This window comes from Neomonachus schauinslandi, chromosome 2, assembly GCF_002201575.2.
Source record: "Neomonachus schauinslandi chromosome 2, ASM220157v2, whole genome shotgun sequence".
NCBI classification, from domain to species: domain Eukaryota; kingdom Metazoa; phylum Chordata; class Mammalia; order Carnivora; family Phocidae; genus Neomonachus; species Neomonachus schauinslandi.
The window spans coordinates 50,706,607-50,727,045 of NC_058404.1; the positions used below are offsets into that span (position 1 = coordinate 50,706,607).

The 20,439-nt window shown below is 37.0% G+C and overlaps 1 protein-coding gene across 1 annotated transcript in view; it reads right to left on the minus strand.

Moving 5' to 3' along the window:
* KIF13B (kinesin family member 13B) overlaps positions 1-20,439 on the minus strand; it is a 201,435-nt gene that overhangs the window by 116,016 nt on the left and 64,980 nt on the right. The window contains exons 3-10 of the mRNA XM_044912850.1: positions 20,014-20,026; positions 15,770-15,830; positions 13,952-14,044; positions 12,611-12,791; positions 9,154-9,241; positions 6,043-6,177; positions 3,376-3,488; positions 2,075-2,186 (exon numbers count right to left, since the gene is read on the minus strand). Of these exons, the coding sequence (XP_044768785.1) occupies positions 2,075-2,186; positions 3,376-3,488; positions 6,043-6,177; positions 9,154-9,241; positions 12,611-12,791; positions 13,952-14,044; positions 15,770-15,830; positions 20,014-20,026 (796 nt within the window). The remainder of the gene's footprint in view (positions 1-2,074; positions 2,187-3,375; positions 3,489-6,042; positions 6,178-9,153; positions 9,242-12,610; positions 12,792-13,951; positions 14,045-15,769; positions 15,831-20,013; positions 20,027-20,439) is intronic.

Genomic DNA, 20,439 nt, shown 5'->3' on the forward strand with positions numbered 1-20,439 from the left:
AACAGATGGCCAACAGACACATGAAAAGATGCTTAACATCACTCATCATCAGGGAAATACAAATCAAAACTACAATGAGATATCAGCTCACACCTGTTAGAATGGCTAAAATCAAAACCACAAGAAACAAGTGTTGGTGAGGATGTGAAGAAAAAGGAACCTTCTTGCATCTTTGGTGGGAATGAAAACTGGTACACTCTGGAAAACAGTACGGAGGTTCCTCAAAAAGTTAAAAATAGAACTACCCTACAATCCAGTAATCCCACTGCTGGTATTTACCCCGAAATACAAAAACACCAATTTAAAGGGATATATGCACTCATACGTTTATAACAGCATTATTTATAATAGCCAAATTACAAAAGCAGCCCAAGTGTCCATCAACAGATGAATAGATAAAGAAGATGTGGTATATATACACAATGGAATATTATTCAGTCAAAAAGGAATGAAATCTTGCCATTTGCAAAGATGTGGATGGAGCTAAAGAGTATAATGCTAAGCAAAATTAGTCAGAAAAAGACAAACACCAAATGATCTCATTCATACGTGGAATTTAAGAAACAAAACAAAGAAGCAAAGAAGACAAAAAAAAAAGGGAGAGAGGGAGACAAATCAAGAAGCCAACTCTTTTTTTTTTTTTTTTAAGATTTCATTTATTTTTTGACAGAGAGAGACGCAGCGAGAGAGGGAACACAAGCAAGGGGAGTGGGAGAGGGAGAAGCAGGCCCCCCGCCGAGCAGGGAGCCCGATGCGGGACTCGATCCCAAGACCCTGGGTTCATGACCTGAGCCAAAGGCAGACACCTAACAACTGAGCCACCCAGGCGCCCAAGAAGCCAACTCTTAACTATAGAGAACAAACTGATGGTTACCACAGGGGAGGTGGGTGGGAGGATGGGTGAAATAGGTGATGGGGATTAAGGAGTACACTTGTGATGAGCACCAGGTGTTGTATGGAAGTGCTGAATATTGTACACCTGAAATTAATGTAACACTGTATGTTAACTATACTGGAATTAAAATAAAATTTAAAAATAGCCAAAAAAAAAAGTTGTGTCTTCTACTAAGCAAACCTGTGCTTAACTCATCTTTATATTCTCAACCCCTTAACCACAGTAATAGGCATTCAATAAATTCTTGATCGATGAGAGAATAACTCATCACAAAACTACACAGGGCTCATTAAATCACTTCTTCATTTAAAAAAATAGAAAAGGAAAAGGAGTATTAAGTAAAATATTTTGTTCCAGGTTGGCAACTCTATACAGAGTTAAACTGTCACTGGATTTTCTATCCTCTAGTTCCTAATCCAATATCCAATCCACCACACCACCTCGATAGACTAAAGGGACCTTGAGGACTGGAAGAGACCTAGAAATAGCCTCTCTCTTCACTAAACTCCTATTGCGTGTCCTTACTATCTCTCTCATGGAATCACTGACTCTTGTTATAATATTTTGTGTACACATCTTATCTCCCTTACCAGACCCTGAGCAATTAGAGGGCAAGGAAGGTCCCACATTTCTTTACATTCTCCTCATAAGCACTTCATAGCTTTTGTTCTTTCTCATTTCCATTTCTCTCATACATACTGAATCAATTAACAAATGAATGACTGTGTGCTCTATTCTGTATCCTTAAACAACATTAGAAAGCTAAAAGTAAATTAAAGTGATCATGAGTAGTCTTGATGTTAATCAGAAAAACAAGGTCCAAAATGTCAGTCAAACAAAAGGAGTCTGTGAGAAAGACAGAGTAGTCCAGCGGAGTCTATAAGACAGTGGAAATCCTTTCCTTTGACTCAATCTGCTATAGGATTAGCATGAGGTTCTTCTACACCTCAAAATCTCAAAGGCAACTGTGTGGTTTTGTGTGCCTCAAATCCCATTCCTTCCAGGTTCTGATGAATCAGGTGTTTAATCTATTAAATCCATGATTATCATGTGAGAGAGTAATGATTTTAAATTTGAACACTGGTAAAAGAAATGATAGGAGGGATTAACAGTCTACTCTTCTCTTCCTTTCTACCAACCACCAAGAGTATGCCAGAAAGGGTGGGGGTGGGAGCTTACTTTGAGCAGCCAAGTGAGAACTGAGTCACGATATGGAACAAATTTATTCTTGTTTTTGCCAGCACTCTGATCTGCTAGGGCTGAGATAACCAGACCGAGGGTTGTGAGGGACCTGCATGGTGCAACAAACCGGAATAATCATAAAAAACTGAGAATATCAAATGTCACATTTTAGCACAAAAACTGAACATCAAGATGCATTGTACCTGCATGAGAATAGCACTGTTGTCAGCATTTTGCTGCTCAGTTTAAAAACACATAAACTCTAAAAGCTGATATCCTTCTAACACTACTGCAAGCAATAAAACTGCTTAGCTCAATTACTTTTTTTCATTTTTGTAAACAGCAAACCTCTAGGTTAAGAAAAGACACAAACACCACATATCTTTAAGAAAGGAAGCCACAAACACAATACAATTAATTACAACTTAGTATAAGGCAAAAACATTTGCATATATGTATGTGTGTATATGAGGTATCTATATATATCATATGTATCTACACACATATCATATGTAATATCATTTATCTATATGTATATCACCATTCAATAATACAATAATAGCATAGCATCTGGATGATGATCTTCTATGATCTCTAGTTGGTTACTCTCATAATGCATCCTTCTGGATTCCTGCCCACAAGGAGCTAATAATTTAGCTTGAGGTAGAACATATAACTATATGAAGGAGTTTGTACACAAAAGTATTACTTTATAAAACCCTAGCTTCTTGGTATAAATGAGCACCACCACAACAGTCATACAAGGGAAAGCCCTATGTGGCTAGTACACAAGCTGATGTTGGTTCAGACAGTGACACCCATGTTGAGATCAACGGCTGGACTCTAACAGACCACTACCTTGGTCCTTTTCCATAGCTTAGACCTGGCTACTGTGCCCCTACAGGGAGATGTTGGCAAGGTCCACAGACAGGTTTGGGTTGTCACAACTGGGGGTGGGGAAAGAGAGGTGGCAGGTACTACCGCCATCTAGTGGATAAGGCCAGGGATCCCACTAAACATCCTACAATACACAAGAACAGTCGCTGGAACAATTACCGAGCCCCAGATCTCAATACAGCTGCTCTTGAGAAACCTCTGACGACTGTGCTCCTCAGCCCCATCAGACATCTCAACAAAACATAAAATAGGCTCAGGCCTATATATATATAAAAAAAATTCTCCATTATTTATCCATTATAGCTTCAATCATTCCAGCATCTTATTCTTTTAATAACCACAGAAGTTCCCCCATTTGGCTCTTAAATCAGTAAAATAATAAAAGCTTCTGGAAAACTTACTTGTTGATGTTGCTCCCCTCCTTCAACCTGTCCCCCGCAGCTCCGGTTTTCGTTGCTCGCTCACTGCCAGCTAAATCAACCAAGCTCAGTTTGCCCACTTTCTCTCCAGATGTCTAGAAAGTAAATCAACAAATACTAATAAACAGTTAAAGAATACAGGAAGTCCTACATCTCTACCAAATGAGTTTATTATCTAAACCCTTTATTAAAACATTATTTACTGTTATTTCAAAATTAGTTTGCACTGCTATAAAACAGTGTAAGAAGGGGCGCCTGAGTAGCTCAGTTGGCTAGGCATCCGACTCTTGGTTTCGGCTCAGGTCATGATCTCAGGGTCCTGGGATCAAGCCCTGAGTTGGGCTCTGCACTCAGCAGGGAGTCTGCTTGATTCCCTCTCTCTCTCTGCCCCTCCCCCTGCTCACACACACACAAGCATGCACTCTCTCGATCTCTCTAAAATAAATAATCTTTTAAAAAAAAAACAGTATAAGAAAACTGTATAGTCTAGTAGTAGATAGATACAAAATTATACCCAACTCTACTAACCCAGACAAGAGTGAAAGTTATCTCAGAAAATAGTGCCCCCCAAAATGGGACATTTTGAAGGGAACCCAATACAATTTTTTTTTTAAGATTTTATTTATTTAATTGATAGAGAGAGGAGGAGCACAGAGGGAGAAGAAGACTCCCTGCTGAGCAGATAGCCCGATGTGGGGCTCGATCCCAGGACCCTGAGATCATGAGCTGAGCCAAAGGCAGATGCTTAACCGACTGAGCCACCCAGGCACCCCCAACAAAATTTTCATAGAGAAGTATATGAAAGCACTTATAAAATACAAATTTTAATATGATATAAAACTGCTTAAAATCTAAAAATATTTACCAATAACCCTGAGAGAAAAATATTTGCAACTCTCATTGGTCTTAAAAAAATTAATATTTTACATAATAGGATCTCTCAAAAACTCAATACTTTCTTATATTTTTCATATTATTTATATATAGTAATTCCCTGGGCGCCTGGGTGGCTCAGTTGGTTAAGCGACTGCCTTCGGCTCAGGTCATGATCCTGGAGTCCCGGGATCGAGTCCCACATCGGGCTCCCTGCTCAGCAGGGAGTCTGCTTCTCCCCCTGACCCTCCCCACTCTCATGCTTTCTCTATCTCATTCTCTCTCTCAAATAAATAAATAAAATCTTTAAAAAAAAAATATATAGTAATTCCCTTATTGCATAGTTTCAGGTATTAAATTTACATATTTCTCTAGTTATTATATACATATACATAAATATGTACTGACATTTTCCTTTATCAAAAATATTCCATAACATAATCACACACATAACAGATATTTTATACTTCAGCAGCAATACAAGAAATGTGGAAAAGCAATGCCCAAATCTATAGACTGGTTCATTTCTTAAAACTTTTCTTTAATATATACATTTATATTTATTTCCAAAAATAAACATGTTGCTAACAAAAGGATATTCAGCTTCCCAAATCAAAAGTACTTTTGGTTAAAAAAAAAAAAAGTCATCAGTACGTTTTTTGTTTTATGCTGAAAAGGAAATAGAAAACAAAGAACTTTTTGTTGTTACACTAATCTTGCTGTGATGGTAAAAAAAAGAAAAATATGCTTTCAGCAAAAGAAAATCTTGCCAAAATATAGCATTTTGCCAGCATGATTATTTTAGCTTCTGGTATTTGAAAGTGATTTGCTGGGGGGTAGGCATCATCATAAAATATGCAAATATTCACATAAAAAGTAAGAGGAAAAACGAAAAGTTTTCAGTGCAGTAGAAGCATATACATTTCTGGCTCTGTTTACTCTTCATAAGCTTCAAAACCAAATACTCAAAAAATCATTCTACAAATCTACTGATTTTATAGTACAATTTCCCCAGTATAGTTTATTCCTTCTAATACTTAGCTGTTTAGCAGAAGGTAACATTTCAAAACAATCTCTACTAAATCAGCTAGAGTTAACATTAGCTTATACAGCTAGCCACCCAACTTTAAAGCTCAAAAATTGCTATGGCAGAGACCGTGAACCATCAGCATGTTTAACTTCTGTCCCACCTTCCTTTAGTTGGACAGGGAGCAACTGAAAACTGCATTTCTCACACTCAATTGCAGTCAGGGTTCAGGATGTGACTTAGGTTCTGCCAAGCAGATACACTTGCTTCAGATTTGGAAAGCAGAAGCAAAGCAGAAGTCATCCCCCCGGCCTGTTTTGGCTTTTTTCTTTTGGCAAGAGGATCATGGAAATAGGAGGTTTTCTACAAGTGTCTCAGTTTACATTCTCCAGCTTCCCCTCACCATGAGGCAGCTTTACTAACTCCTGTGTATCAGGCAGGCCTGAGCTCACAGCTCAGAGGTAGTACCACCCTTGGTGGATGATATCTACATTGTTATTCCTAGAGATTCAGTCTAGAATCCATTCTTTCTCAAGTGTTCTAAAACTCTGTAATCACCCAATCCCTCCATTAAATCCCTTTCTGTTTACCTACAGTGGCTTCTATGTCATGCTGAGTCCTAACTAATATATCCATGGCTGGCTAGGACTTTAAGTCATCTAACACGTGAAGGGAATAGAATATGATAAATCATGATCCACTTTAAAATTAAAAAAAAAAAAAAAAAGGTCAAGCATGTGAATACCTACCCCAGACTTCACATCATATAAAGTATGTGTAAGGGTGATTTTGAAGACTGCATGAGATCGACTACTCTCCTCATTCATGTTGGTGGCAGCAACTGTGCGAGACTTGTTACCTTCAGACATCAAAGACTCAATATCCTAAGTAGAAACAAGTCACAGACACACATTTCATTACCTGTCAAATAAACATCAAAACTCTGCTATCCTATGAAATGCATTACAAGTTTCACTACTCAGTCAACCACATTTGGAGTTTACACATTTATACTTTGCTTCTCAACGAACATTAAGCCCCACAGAATATAACAGCCAATACTGTCTCTGAAAACTCAAACAAAACACATTTATTTTCTGTAGGTGCCAAATAAAATAGCAGCTTTGACTAAGAATTAGAAAAATTTAGAAGCCACATGTGGAGACCCATAAGATGGACAAATGATTTGTGCCAAACTTCATCTAGTCGAGAAATTTAGTTTCTTTAATGACAGAAGCAATAGAAGACAACTGTTAAATCAGATTATTTGAATAAGCAACAAACAAAAATAACTGTAACCCCTTCATGCAGGCATTACACTGTCACCACATTACTGTATTTTATACCAGACCTGTTTTTGAAAACAGAGTATCAAGAAACTAAATTTCTGCAGATTTACTCCTTCATTGCCATTACTGTTAAAAAGGAGATAGCATGGGGCGCCTGGGTGGCTCAGTCGTTAAGTGTCTGTCTTCGGCTCGGGTCATGATCTCAGGGTCCTGGGATCGAGCCCCATATTGGGCTCCCTGCTCGGCGCGAAGCCTGCTTCTCCCTCTCCCACTACCCCTGCTTGTGTTCCCTCTCTCGCTGTGTCTCTCTCTGTCAAATAAATAAAATATTAAAAAAAAAAAAAAGGAGATAGCATGATGCACTTGAAAGATCATGGGATGGGATCTTCATTTTTTCAAACGTCATAAGCTCTAAAAATAGTTACTAACCAAACTGAATTTTAGTTTCATAAGTAACAATGCAGAGCTATAATATAATCTACCTTACAAGGATTTTTAACAAGGAACAAGAAAGATGGTATGTATGAAAGGGTGGACCAGTTGTCTCCTCTTACCCTGTGTCTCATTTTCTTTCTAGTAAAGGAACCCATAGCTGAGCACCTTGCAGTGGAACTGAGACTACATTTCCCAGATGCCCTTGCAGCTCAGTCTGGCCGTAGGATTAAGTTTTAGCGAATGAGACACAAAGTCATCTGGGAATTCTCCTTAAAGGGAGTAGGCATGCTCTCACATCTTGGTTCTAAGAGCTTAAGATCTTGAACTATGAGAATAAGGGCATTACCACAGAGCTGGCTCTATGTGGAGAGTTGGAAGGAATCTAGGTCCCCAAAAGCATCTTTGGAGCCACTGTATCAGCCCTCTGACCATTCATTCTTTCATTCATTCATTTGTTCATGTAAATAATATATGAAAGCCACCTATTACATGACAGGTACATTTTGAATTCTGAGAATAAATAAGGAACAAAAGAGAAGACAATTCATGTCCCAAAGAACTTAAATCCTATTATATTTTCCTGTTATTTGTAACCAACACAATCCTAACTGACACATATATATGAAAAACTTTGAAAATCATAATTTTCTATTTGGCTGTATCAATGAAAAAGAATAATGTTTATGAAAAAATTCAATATGATCAATAAAAAGCCTCGAAGTAGAAACATTAACTACAAAGAGAAGTTTAAGTAGGCACCAAAATGGAAAAACCAACACAAAAAGTAAAATTCACAATTTTTTAGAACCATTCCAAATCCATTTTAGAGCTATTAAATCTGACAATCCTGAGACTTAATGTAAAAGCTTCACCTTATTTAGCCCACACTTATTTATTGGCCCCCAATCTGTTGTCTCATGCATAAACTCTGTATTGAGCCTTTTAATTTCTTAAACAAGCAGAATATCTCTTTACACTTTCCAATCTCCTCTGAGCCTTCAAAAACATGATTTCTCTCCAATGTTGTACAAATAAGTTCTCAAATGATCATTATTAAAATAACAATACCTACTAACATTTATATCAAACCCTAGCATTCTCAAAGACTTTTCACATTATTTCATTCAATCTCCTCCAGGAAGTCTTCCTAGACACCACCCATCCCAGATACCTACATGTCCCTTTAAGTTAGGTACCCTCTCCTCCAAACTACCATGAATCCTAAACATGCATTTCTCACTGCTCTTAAAATCATGTTGTTTTAGAACATCTTTACAACATCTATAAGCATCTTGAGGAAATGGACCATCTCATTCACTTTTTATATCCTCAGCACCCAGCACAATGTCTGGCACATGACAGGTGTTCAATACATGTTTACCAAATGAAGTATCTAATGTTTACTAAATAAGTATCATTGACCAAATGACAGAAATGATTAATAAACAAAAAAACAAATGGACCTACCTCATAAGATAGTCAAGAAAATAAAACTAATTTCCATTTTAAAAATGGGGACAAAGAGGCTTAGTGAGGTAGGTGATCCAGAGTCATACAAGAGTCACACAAGAGGATTAAGTGTCACCAGATCAACATTCTCTCTTAACTCAATGTACATTACATCACAGCATCTCACTCCACCCCCATTTCGCCAACACGCTAAGCCTGATGGATCCACACAAAGCAGAACTGTAAGTTTGAAAATGAAGAGAATCAAAGGCCAGTGAGTGATCCTCTCAAATTTAGAAACAGACTTTGAATTCCAACTACCCAATTCATATGTTTTATTTCATTAAATCAATGAAACCATAGGCAACTTCATTATCTTATGCACTACTAGGGAAGAAAAATGCTGCTATATATAATTTTAAGATGCAATTGTAAGGAATATCACAACCTTAGAGCTCATTAAAATATGAAAAAAAGGTATGCTTTGCAAATGTGTACACCTTCTCTCAAAATTAAACTGTCCTAATAGCCATATATAGCTCTTTAAGAAAAATCCTTGTAAAAAGCAGCTTATTAAGTAATGCTACTGTTAATTTTTTTAATTTCAAGAAAAATAATCATCAGAAATTAAATAAGAAATAATCTGCTACAGTGAATTTCAGCAGTTTACAGAAAGGAGATTATTACCTTGTAGCTTGTGACAGCCAGTTTGGAAAGTCCATCAACATAGGGTCCCAAAACATTGTGCTCTCTGACTTTTAACGTTTGACGACTTCTGCTCATTAAAAAGAAAGAAAGAATTTTAAAACAATAACCTGTTTGTGCTCCATAAAAATATATACTGAATTCAACAAAGATCCCAAGTAAAAAGAACCAACTAACTTGATCTAAGAAGAACATAAACCAAAATTTAAAATCTTGACTGGTAAGAAAAACTTCATAATGTGGTAAAATATCACATCACTCAAAAGGGTACACTGTGGGATGTCTATTTACTACCACAAAGAATGCAGAGTCAAATAAATACAAACAATCTACTTGTCATTTCACAGAATGTGGTACAAAGAACAGAAACTCAATAAATGTTAACTGTGCAAGAAAGAAAACTCAAGACCAATCTCAATCATGAATAAAGACAAACAACAGACTGATTTTAATAATGACTTAAAAGTATAACATTAGGCTGATCCCATGGCTACTGGGTTGTTTTAACATGGGAAAAAGATTCACACCCTTTACCACACTAGACTAATAGATTGACTAAATGGGGGGAAAAAAACCACATTATCATTTCAATAAATGTAGTGAAATGGATTCAATAAAATTACTTATTCATGATTAAAAAACAAATAAATACCACTTACAAACAAGGAACTAATAAACTCAGTAAGTGGCATCTGCCAAAAACCTAAAGCATACTTAATTATACCAACCAAAAAACATTAAGAATATTCCTTGATGATTGTATGGTAAATGAATTCTATCTCAAAAAAGCTCTGTAAAAAATATAAACATTACAGGGACGCCTGGGTGGCTCAGTTGTTAGGCATCTGCCTTCGGCTCAGGTCATGATCCCAGGGTCCTGGGATCGAGTCCCACATTGGGCTCCTTGCTCAGTGAGGAGCCTGCTTCCCCCTCTCCCTCTGCTGCTCCCCCTGCTTGTGCTCTCTTTCTCTCTCTGACAAATAAATAAATAAAAATCTTTAAAATATATATATATATAAACATTACAATAAAAAAATATTTGTTGATAGTGAGATTGCAAGTGATTCTTACTTATGAACTTATTTTCTAATGATTTGAAATCCTCTACTACCCTAGGATCAGCCACCAAAAACTTCACTTACTACTATAAAACTGTACATGAAATAAATATAGAACAAATATTTGACTTAAGTCTGATCTCAGGACATACTATATCATAACTTTTTCCTTTCATTTTTCCTCTTCTCTTAAAAAGATACTGAATTCATAAAATCAGTACTTGATTTAAAAAAACTAAGTTCTCTTGGGGTGCCTGGATGGCTCAGTCGGTTAAGCATCCGACTCTTGATTTCGGCTCAGGTCATGATCTCAAAGGTTGTGAGACTGAGCTCCATGTTGGGTTCCATGCTCAACTGAAATAAATAAATAAATAAGTCTTACAAAAAAAAACCAACTAAGTTTTCTCAAATAGTCTTTCACTAAAAAGGGATCGCCCTTAGAGTTTTTAATCCATTCACTTCGACTCTTCAGAAGCAATGGAAAAATCCTCAAGAAACTTTCATGGAGGAGACAGCAGTAGCAACTAGCACTTTACTGAGCACTTACTAAGTAAATGTTTAAAGACCTCAGGTATATCATCCCAGCCAATCTCCACAACAGCCCTCTGTGATATTATGTAATGTTATCATCCCCTCGGTACAAATGAGGCCAGGAAAACATAAGGAACTTGCTCCGTAGGTAATTAGAGGACCTGGATGCAGAGCTATGTGAACCCCAAGCCCATGCTGTTAATTACTAACGATACACAAGACAAACATAATAAGAAATTACAAAAGACTGAGCAAATTGTAGATAAAGTTCAAGCGATTCCACACAAGCACTGTGGTATACAAAACACAGGAATGAATTCAGCTAAGCATTTCTGGCAAGAGTAGGTCTGGGATCGCTAAGAAAGTGATGCTCTTCACAAAGGTGAAGGTGCAAGGATGAGTATTCAGGGCAGAGTCGGGAAAAGTACAAGGACACAGTATTCAGCAAGATGTGGGTACCTAGGCTATAACCTTCCTACCTCTGGCCTCCTTTTGTTTCCTGTTTTGACTTTCACGTTTGGTGCCCCCCAGCCACACTGGACAGTGGGGTCACTCTCTAAGCAAGTGATTTCTCACAGCTCCATGCTCTAGCACAGGCTGTCCCCTATGCCTGAATGATTCCCACCTAACTTAGTGGACAAACTCCTTCTCAGCACAAAAATCATCAAGCACCTTCCATGGAATCTTCTCTTCTCTTCATTCCCTCTTTGCTCTCACCTATTTTGAATACGTCTCTTTCACAATTTAAAAGCATTATTACATTGTATTATAATTATTTGTTTCCAAAACTCATTCCATCCACGCTGTGAGATCTTCCTTTCCAACCTGCATAGGGCCCAGCACATAATAATGATCATTGAACAGATGTTAAGTTTTACAGAGAAACACTTAAGTGCCAACTGAATGTCACTGGGAAAAGGCCATCATCTTTGTCAAAGAAAAGAGATGCCAATGAGGGGTTGACACATTTTCTTGATTGAGCATCACTACATGCACTGCTTCTAAGACCACCTTTCTTTGGTCATTTTCTCACCCAAACATAACTAAATGTCCCCTGGTAACTCCGCACTCTCTGTAAAACCTCAGCTCACTTGACTCTCTGACCTTATGAACACTGTTCTCACATCTATAAGCCACAGGCTGTGGTTATTATCGGTTTCTTTCTCATCGTGGTTGCACTTCCTTAAAATCTGACTCAGAAAACTCTGTGCAATGGACAGATTTCCTCAGACATGTCTATGACTGCAGAGTGAGAACAGCATTTTCTTAGCTTTCTAATACTTTCGAACCACTTCTCTTTCAAAGTCTATGCTGTAAAAGGGGACACTCTTTTTCTCTGGGAATTTTTTAAATGAACTATCCTAAAGTCCAGGTTTTAAATCTCTGATTATGCGTCTCCCTTACTTCATAGCCTACAAAGAAAAAAATAGCTAAATTCCACCTGAAATTTCTTGGTCTTTTTTTAAAAAAGAGAAAGAAAGAAAAAACCCTACTTGATTAAGGATACCAGCCTGATATTAAGTAACTTAATTTTCATTGCATATTTTTTGTTTGTGGTTTTGTGTATATCTGAGAAAAACAGTATCAGGCAAATACATGCGTTTGGCAATACTTCCCTGCCCCAACTCAGCCCTAAATGCAAAAGCCAGAACTGAATGCAGGAAGCTGCTCAATGTGACTAAAAACAAAATCACAAGGACAATGACTAGATAAACAGATAAAAGCACAAAGACAATCACTAGATAAATAACTCTCTACCACAGTTCAATATAAAAAATTTCACTTGAGTCAATTTCTAAGTCTGTTTTAGTCCACAATGCTATAACATTAGAGTTTCCAAAGTCCTTTACCCTTTGGGATCAAGAAGGTCTCTAACTTTTTCATTATAAATTTCCATATAGGACACTTCTACTTTAAAACTCTGCTCTTCATTTTCCTCTTTCTGAGTTCGTTCAAAGAGTCCACTACAAAGTCTTGGAATTAATCCAGGTTGGTCAGCTGTGCCCATCATGGTGTAAGATTTTCCAGATCCTAAAAAGTAGAAATCATAGTTATCACTGTCTCTGAGAAGTTTAAATACATAACCCTCTTTCCATTGCTCATAAATAAATTACTAGCACTTAGCAAAATGCCCAAACGAAAATAAGAAATATACCCAAATAAAATGACAAGACTAATAAATACAGAAGCTTTCCTATTACACATGTAAAATCTGAAGTAAACATCTTTTAGGAAGAAAATAAAAACATTCTTTAACCATCTTCATACTTTAAAAAAGTACCTAAAAGAACCAGAAAACAGTAAGGTCTGAGTTGCTTTCTAAAATTAACTGGGAAGATCCATATGATGAATACTATGTGACTGCTCCCAACCACTAATCATAGCACAAAAAATACACATTATCCCTATAGGCCCCAGAGCAAATTCACTTACTACCCTCTGGCAACAGTGTAGAAACCAAAGAGTAATCTTCTTTTTCTACTATAAAATTATTTTCTCCATTGTACCAAAAAATACATATTCATTAAAGAAAATACAGAGAACACAGGAAAATAGAAAGGAAAACATTAAATTGTGCATAGTCCTACCTTAAGTACAACTCTTTATCCTTCTTTAGTAGCAATGCTTTTATAAATGTATTTTTTTTAAATTGCTGCTTTTATCACTTGACACTTTATCAATATCATAATAACTAAAACAAAAACACCACTTCTTAAGGACCAGGCCTTTTCTATAAGTTTTCCATGTTAACTCATTGTGACAACCCTATAGGGAGGGCCTGTACTCACCAACACTTTACAGATAAGGAAACTGAACTGTTTCCTAGGATCTAGGCTGGAGATGGGCTACCCTGGCTCTTTTAACCAAATCCATGCTCTTTTAACCAAATCACATACTGCCTCTTAAAAAATATTGGAAGCATTCTTCCATAAAAAATAGTTTTCAACTGGACAAGCTATACATACACCCTTATAAAAGTGACTCCTTCACTTTAAATAGATTTTCTTTCCTGGTAACTGCAGAAGTACAGAAGTACAGAAGTCAAAATGCTCCTTATCAGCTGCAACTGATAAGATCCTAACAATATGTTTTCTCTCTGTTACTTTCTCTGTTATGATCTTTAAAGCTTAAATACATATATTTAATATTATATATATTTAATAAATAATATATATATTATTTAACATTACCAGTCTGTCCATAGGCAAAGATACATGCATTGTAACCATCAAAAGCATTCTGAAGGATATTCTCCCCAAGGCACTTGAAAACATCATCTTGACCTGAAAGAGAGAGAGAGAAAAAGAAGAAAGGGTATTTTACTGATGGGTATTAAGGAGGGCATGTGTGGGGCGCCTGGGTGGCTCAGTTGGTTAAGCAACTGCCTTCGGCTCAGGTCATGATCCTGGAGTCCCGGGATCGAGTCCCACATCGGGCTCCCTGCTCGGCAGGGAGTCTGCTTCTCCCTCTGACCCTCCTCCCTCTCATGCTCTCTGCCTCTCATTCTCTCTCTCGCAAATAAATAAAATCTTAAAAAAAAAAAAAATTAAAAAAAAAAAGGAGGGCACATGTGGTGATGAGCACTGGGTGTTATATGCAACTAATGAATCACTGAACACTACATCAAAAACTAATGATGTACTATATGCTGGCTAATTGAACATAATAAAAAAATTAATTTTAAAAGAAAGAAAATTTTAAGCCAAAACTACATATGAACAATTTTTTTGAAAACTAAAAACAACCCCCTTAAAAATGCACTTTTTCAAACTGTCTATCTCCAAACAAGATTTTTAGACCTGATAAATGCTTCCAAAAGCTTATGGCCTTCGAGTATTTCTAGTTAGCGCATGATAGGAAATGAGTAAAAAGTTCCTGATGATATGAACTTGAATTAATAAACACTAAACAAAAATCCTCTGCAATGCAAAAAGCTAATGAACTGCTAATTTTATAAACAATGATTATAAATATCTAAAATTTGTACTAGGGACCTCCGTGGACCTGAATTCAACTATATATCACCAGCTAATGCTTTATTCAGTGGGTACTAGAATGCAAAACAATCATACATATCAATCTCCTCTCCTTTTCCTCAATGATAATTTTTATTAATAGGGCCTACAATACATATACCACCTAGAGGAGGGAAGAATATCTTGAAAATGTCTTCTAGCTTTCAGTCATGAACAAAAATAATAGGTTCAAATTCTCCTCCACAGGCTAAATTAAATATGTTAATAAAACAAAGTCATTCAACCTCTCTTTGAGTCTTGAATATACTATGAAAGAACTGGATGTTGTTATGTTTGTTATACTTTGAATGCTATGAATAACATTCCATTACGCCCCACTTCCTAGTTAATTTCCCAGATTAGTATATCATCATCTTACTTCCCATACAGAAGCAATCCGTAAGCAATCCACTGAGCCAGCTAGAGCAAATTAACCTTAGCTTTTTGAACCTGCTATAGTACTACTCTGTCTCATGACAAAAGCCAACACAATTATGACCCTCAATATTTAAAAGATACTGCTTAGAAACAGGTGTCATAAGCAGTTAGGAATAAAGCAAATTAAAAGGCTGGCCCTGTAGTCCTAAATTTGTGGTGTAAAGGAGCTTGAGACAGTCTCGTTGAGGAGGGTAAGGGAATAACAGAATTCCAAGCCGGCAGGAGCAGAGCCTAGACTAAACTACAGGTTTCCTCTTCCCCTTGCTCAACTTTCCTATACCAAGTTGCCTCTCTAGACCACATCACAGACATCTAAGGGAGTCTAAGTGGCTACTGTGTGCTCCACGTCCCATGTAAGGTCTGGGAATGTGTTTGATAACCTCAACTGTGTACAGCACACTGTCAATCTCCTATTTCCCCATCAATGTAAAAACAGCTGAGACAGGAGGAAATTCTTAATACAGTTCTTAAAGTTACACAAAATAATGCTGTAATACTTTATGGGAAAAAATTAAAACACCTTTTCTACAGTAGTTAATAGGATGCTGTACTTACCTGCATACTTTTCTCTGACTGATTCATCCATAGACCAGAAACAGTGATCATATGCAAACACCTGTTGAAAAACAAAAATATGGTATATACTAAGAACAAAACCTTAACATACTTATAATATTATAACAGTGTTATAACACTGATAACGCTGTTCATAGTAGTGAAATAAAAATACCTTACTGTCTTAACAATGGAGGTTATTTGAATTATTTATGGTACAGTTTTACAATGAACAACTAAGTATCCTGAAAATGATACCGACCTTTATTTCACATGGAAAATCCTTCACGATGTTAAGTGGAAAAAAGGGGTTACAAAAGCCATAATATGATGGCTATCATATACACATATACAAACAAACACATACATAGTTACACATAGTTTATTTCTGCATGTAAGATTAGTGATCTTTGTCTTCTTTATACTTTTATGTATTCTCTACATTTTTACTTTCTCAGAGAAAATAAAGATATTTTTATAAGAATGAAATGTAAAGATGATTACTTTGGCAAGTTGAAAGGAGTTATAAAAGAGCAGATTCAAAAAATCATCACACCCATGTGCAATATTGCACAGCTTCAAGACTGCAGAATACTGGTAAGGAAATGTTCCTGTATTAATGTAAAAGTTATGAAAAGTCTGGACCATGATCCCATGTTTGTACCAAAATCTATACAGATAAAAAGCTGTAAGAATATACACTGGAATATGGTTAGTGGTTAATACCACCTGGTGGGACATCATAGATGATCTCTGTTTGGATCTTTTACATTTACTACTTGCCAAAATACGCATACTTCTTTTTTTTGCAATCTTTTAAGTTTTTTTCACTGAATTTCTTCTTTTGGATTCCATATTTATAATTAAGTCTCTAAGGATTTTAAGTGTAATCATTTTTAAACCTTTTTTTTTTTTATTTGAGAGAGAGCGTGCACACGAGTGGGGGGGGGCAGGGACAGAGGAAGAGGGAGGGAGACAAGCAGATTCCCCACTGACTGCAGAGCCCAAGGCAGTGCTCGATCCCAGGACCATGGGATCATAACCTGAGCCCAAGGTAGACGCTTAACTGACTGAGCCACCCAGGCGCCCCAAGTGTAATTGTTTTTAAAATCATTTCAGTAGTTCAAACTCTCCAATTTTTGGGTCTGTTGCCTCTCTTCCTGTTGACAGTTTTCCTCTTGGGCCTTTATGTCAGTTTGCAAGTGCATCTTAATTGGGAGTTTGTGTTTTATGGTTTACGTGGTTGCTTGTTTTTTTCCTCTCTCTCTGGCCACCTTTACATGACTAGCCACAATGCCACTCCCAGCTACCGAAGCCCAGATTTTGGTCTTCCCGAAGTCCAACGTCTCCACGCCCTCCAATTTACACATACAGCTCAATGTTGGTGGCCAGAACCCTTTCCTTGAGCCTTCATTCATGTTGGAGCCTAACTCAAATCAGTTTTCACTGATTTTTCCAGTCCTCACCCATACATCAGGCCCCCTCTAATCTGCAAGAGGTGAACTTCTAATCACCTCTGAGAACCTGCCTCTGATCCCAAGACCCAGTAAATACATGGCTTCAGCTTGTCCCTGAAGTTACATTATGTTGTTTTTGAATATGATGACATGATTTTAGTATTTTAAAAATATTTTCTCTGTTCCTGCTATGAGTTTGGAGTTGGCAGGAGATTACATCTGTCTGAACTCACAGGCTACCTGGACCAAAGGTCTAAAAGTTTTTTAAAGAAAGGAAATTAGATTAAGGTGGTAAATTAAGTATACATGCCTATATCCCTCTCCCACCTGAAATCAACTCAAAATGATGGAGGGAGATAGGAAGTGAAAGGGCCAAAAGGTGAAAGAAGAGGGGAAAGGAGAATTAAGTTTTTGAAAGCTAGACTTCTTGCTTGTACCTAGATGAGAAATTGAGACTCCCTGAAAAAGAGTTGCAATGAGAATGTTGAGGGATAGAATGGGGTGGAGTGGGGGCCACATGGAGACCACAGGCCAAAACACTGCAGAAGAATATGGCTGCAAAGGTAAGACCAGTTCTGGAAGGACATCAGGAGAACAATTAAATGAGCAACGAGAGGGCCCTGGGGGCAACCATCAGGACAACTGGTTAAAAAGACCTTTAAAGCAGAAAATGATCAGAACACTCATATCTTTTTTCAAAACATCAGGCAAGGGAGGCGTCTCTTCCCTGGAAGGGGGCAGTGATGGCCTAGCTAGGCCCAAAAGGCCAGGCAAAGCCCAACAGCTGAAAATACCCAGGAAGAGGCAAGAGCCCTGGAGCCCAGAAGCTATCCACCGGCTAAAGCGCTGCGTTGTACATTACAATGCTCCACATGTTTCCAAAGCTAAACATGTACCTGTCAAGAGTGGTGGCTCACTGTGTTAACAACACTCCAAGAGGGAGAAGAGGAAATGAAAAAGGAAGATGGAAGGTGGTCCCAAAGGACCATGTATCACAATTTCAGGTAGGGGGCTGCTTTTCAAGCTACATTCATCAGCCGTAGTGAGAATCATTACAGCATGGTGAGAATAAAGAAAGTGTGAAGTTCAAATTAAGTTTCTTCTGTACTAGCTTTCAACTCTCATCTCTTATAATTTTATTTAATTCTGTTCTCAACAAGGTTAAGCAGAAACTATCCTTTTTTTGTAAGCTTAGCTCTCACTTCAAAGGTGCCATCACCATATGTGTGTACTTATCAGAAAGCAGGCTCTACATGACACTCTTCTCTCAATTATTACGGGTTTTTCTTTCTTCTCTCTTTTTTTTTAAATTTAGGGATTTCCTTAACAACTGCATTTCTAAATCTCAAATCCAGTAGAAAAGCTACTATTAAAGTAACCATTACAACAGCCGATACAGGTGCTAGGCCCTGTTCATGGGACGCTGAGGTACAAAGAAGTGAAGAACCTGATGGCTGGCAGGTGGGGAAGCTGGGATTGGAAACCAGCCTTTCCGCCAAGAGGCTGTTTAATACTAGGCTGGATTGGCTCCATTCCCCAAATTATATGAAAGCACCGCAGCCTGGTACAAAGTTAGGAACTAATGAACACTTCGTTCTTACAATGCTAAATGGTCCTCTTCAAGTTCTAGCAATTTTGCTATTATAGGAATCTTTAAATTGTTATAGGAATCGTCAGCCAAGAATTTCCTAAAGCAGACAAGCCCTTTTCTTTCTAAATATTATTCTTCTAAAATTAAAAAAAAAAATACTTTTTTCAAGTAACAGTAAAGAAAGACACATTCATTGCACAAAGTTAAATAACACCAAAATATAAAGTGAAAAATAAAGGTCTCCCATTCACCAAGATACCTCTCCCTAGACATAACCACTATGTTAGTAATGTGGTGTTGATCCTTCCATACTTTTTATGTCAAGTCAACATTTTCTCTAAACATTAAGATACAACTGAATTAAATAAAACATGAATAGTTTTTAAATGGCCGTGTAATGTTTCCTCACATCTTTACTGCAATCTCCAGTCTCTGGCTCCATCAAAAAATCAGAAAACAGAAATAATCCAATACCTTTTCACAGAAGAGATAAAACTAATATAGTTGATTTTTACCTTTATAAAGAAATCCAGTGCCATATTAAACTACTAAAAAAATTACTCAGTCCCCAAGAGCCGTGTCTATACATATTTTAGCAACAATAGAGAATGGAATTACAATTCAACCGCAGACTCAAAAACAAAATCCCAAGAATGTAGATAAAAATCTGAATTTCCTGACAAGTTCTAAGTAATGGCAGCAAATGGTCAATTCAAAAATATAGTCCTTGTGCCCACTTGGGCACAAATTCCTTGAGAGATACAAGAACTGATGCACTCCATTGAAATTCTTTAGAATCTGGGCTCAAATCTAAAATGAAGCACATTTGCCTGATGAAGCTGTGGCCTGAGAATATGTCCCCAGCTGTCAGGGGAACAACATAGATGAGTCTGACCACAGTCTGGAACGACCAGTTTCAAGCCAATCATGGTGAACAGCAGAGGACAAAAGGAATCTGTGTTGTAGTTGCCAGGAAACTGGCCAGAATTGGTCAAAGTACAAATACAGCTTTTCCATAAACCTCCAGTCCCTCCTATGCCAATAAATGATTTCGGATTTATGAACAGACTGACAGCTTGCATTACTTTTACCAAAGTGACAGAGAGAAAATATTTTTGAGAAGAAAATTACCAGTACTTCAAAAATACGCACATAAGATCTTTACAAAACATTGCATAATAAAGCAAATCTCTTACCTTTGGCTGGCTTCTGCGTTTCCAAAAGAGATGTCATTGTGGACATGAAAGAAGAGGGGAGAGAGTTAAAAAAATTTTTTTGGGTTAGAAGACAATTTTGACAGGTAAAATGAAAATAAATACCATGTAAATTTTTAGTAAGAATACAAAATATTAACTTTGAAATCAAATAGCAATTTAAAATAAAGGATAAATTAATAACCTCAAACTATAACCTCGAACTAGCAGGGTAGAGTCCTTAATTATAGAAAACTAACTTGTATCTCTCAGGAAAAAGAAACATTATCTGAGCACTGGATAATTATTAAAGTCCTAATATTTCTGCCTTATGCACTCTGCTTATCCTTGTATCAGTCTTGCAAATATATAATTTAAACAGTCTTTACTTTCTATCATCTGATTTCACTTCCAAGTAGTTTTCTCTGC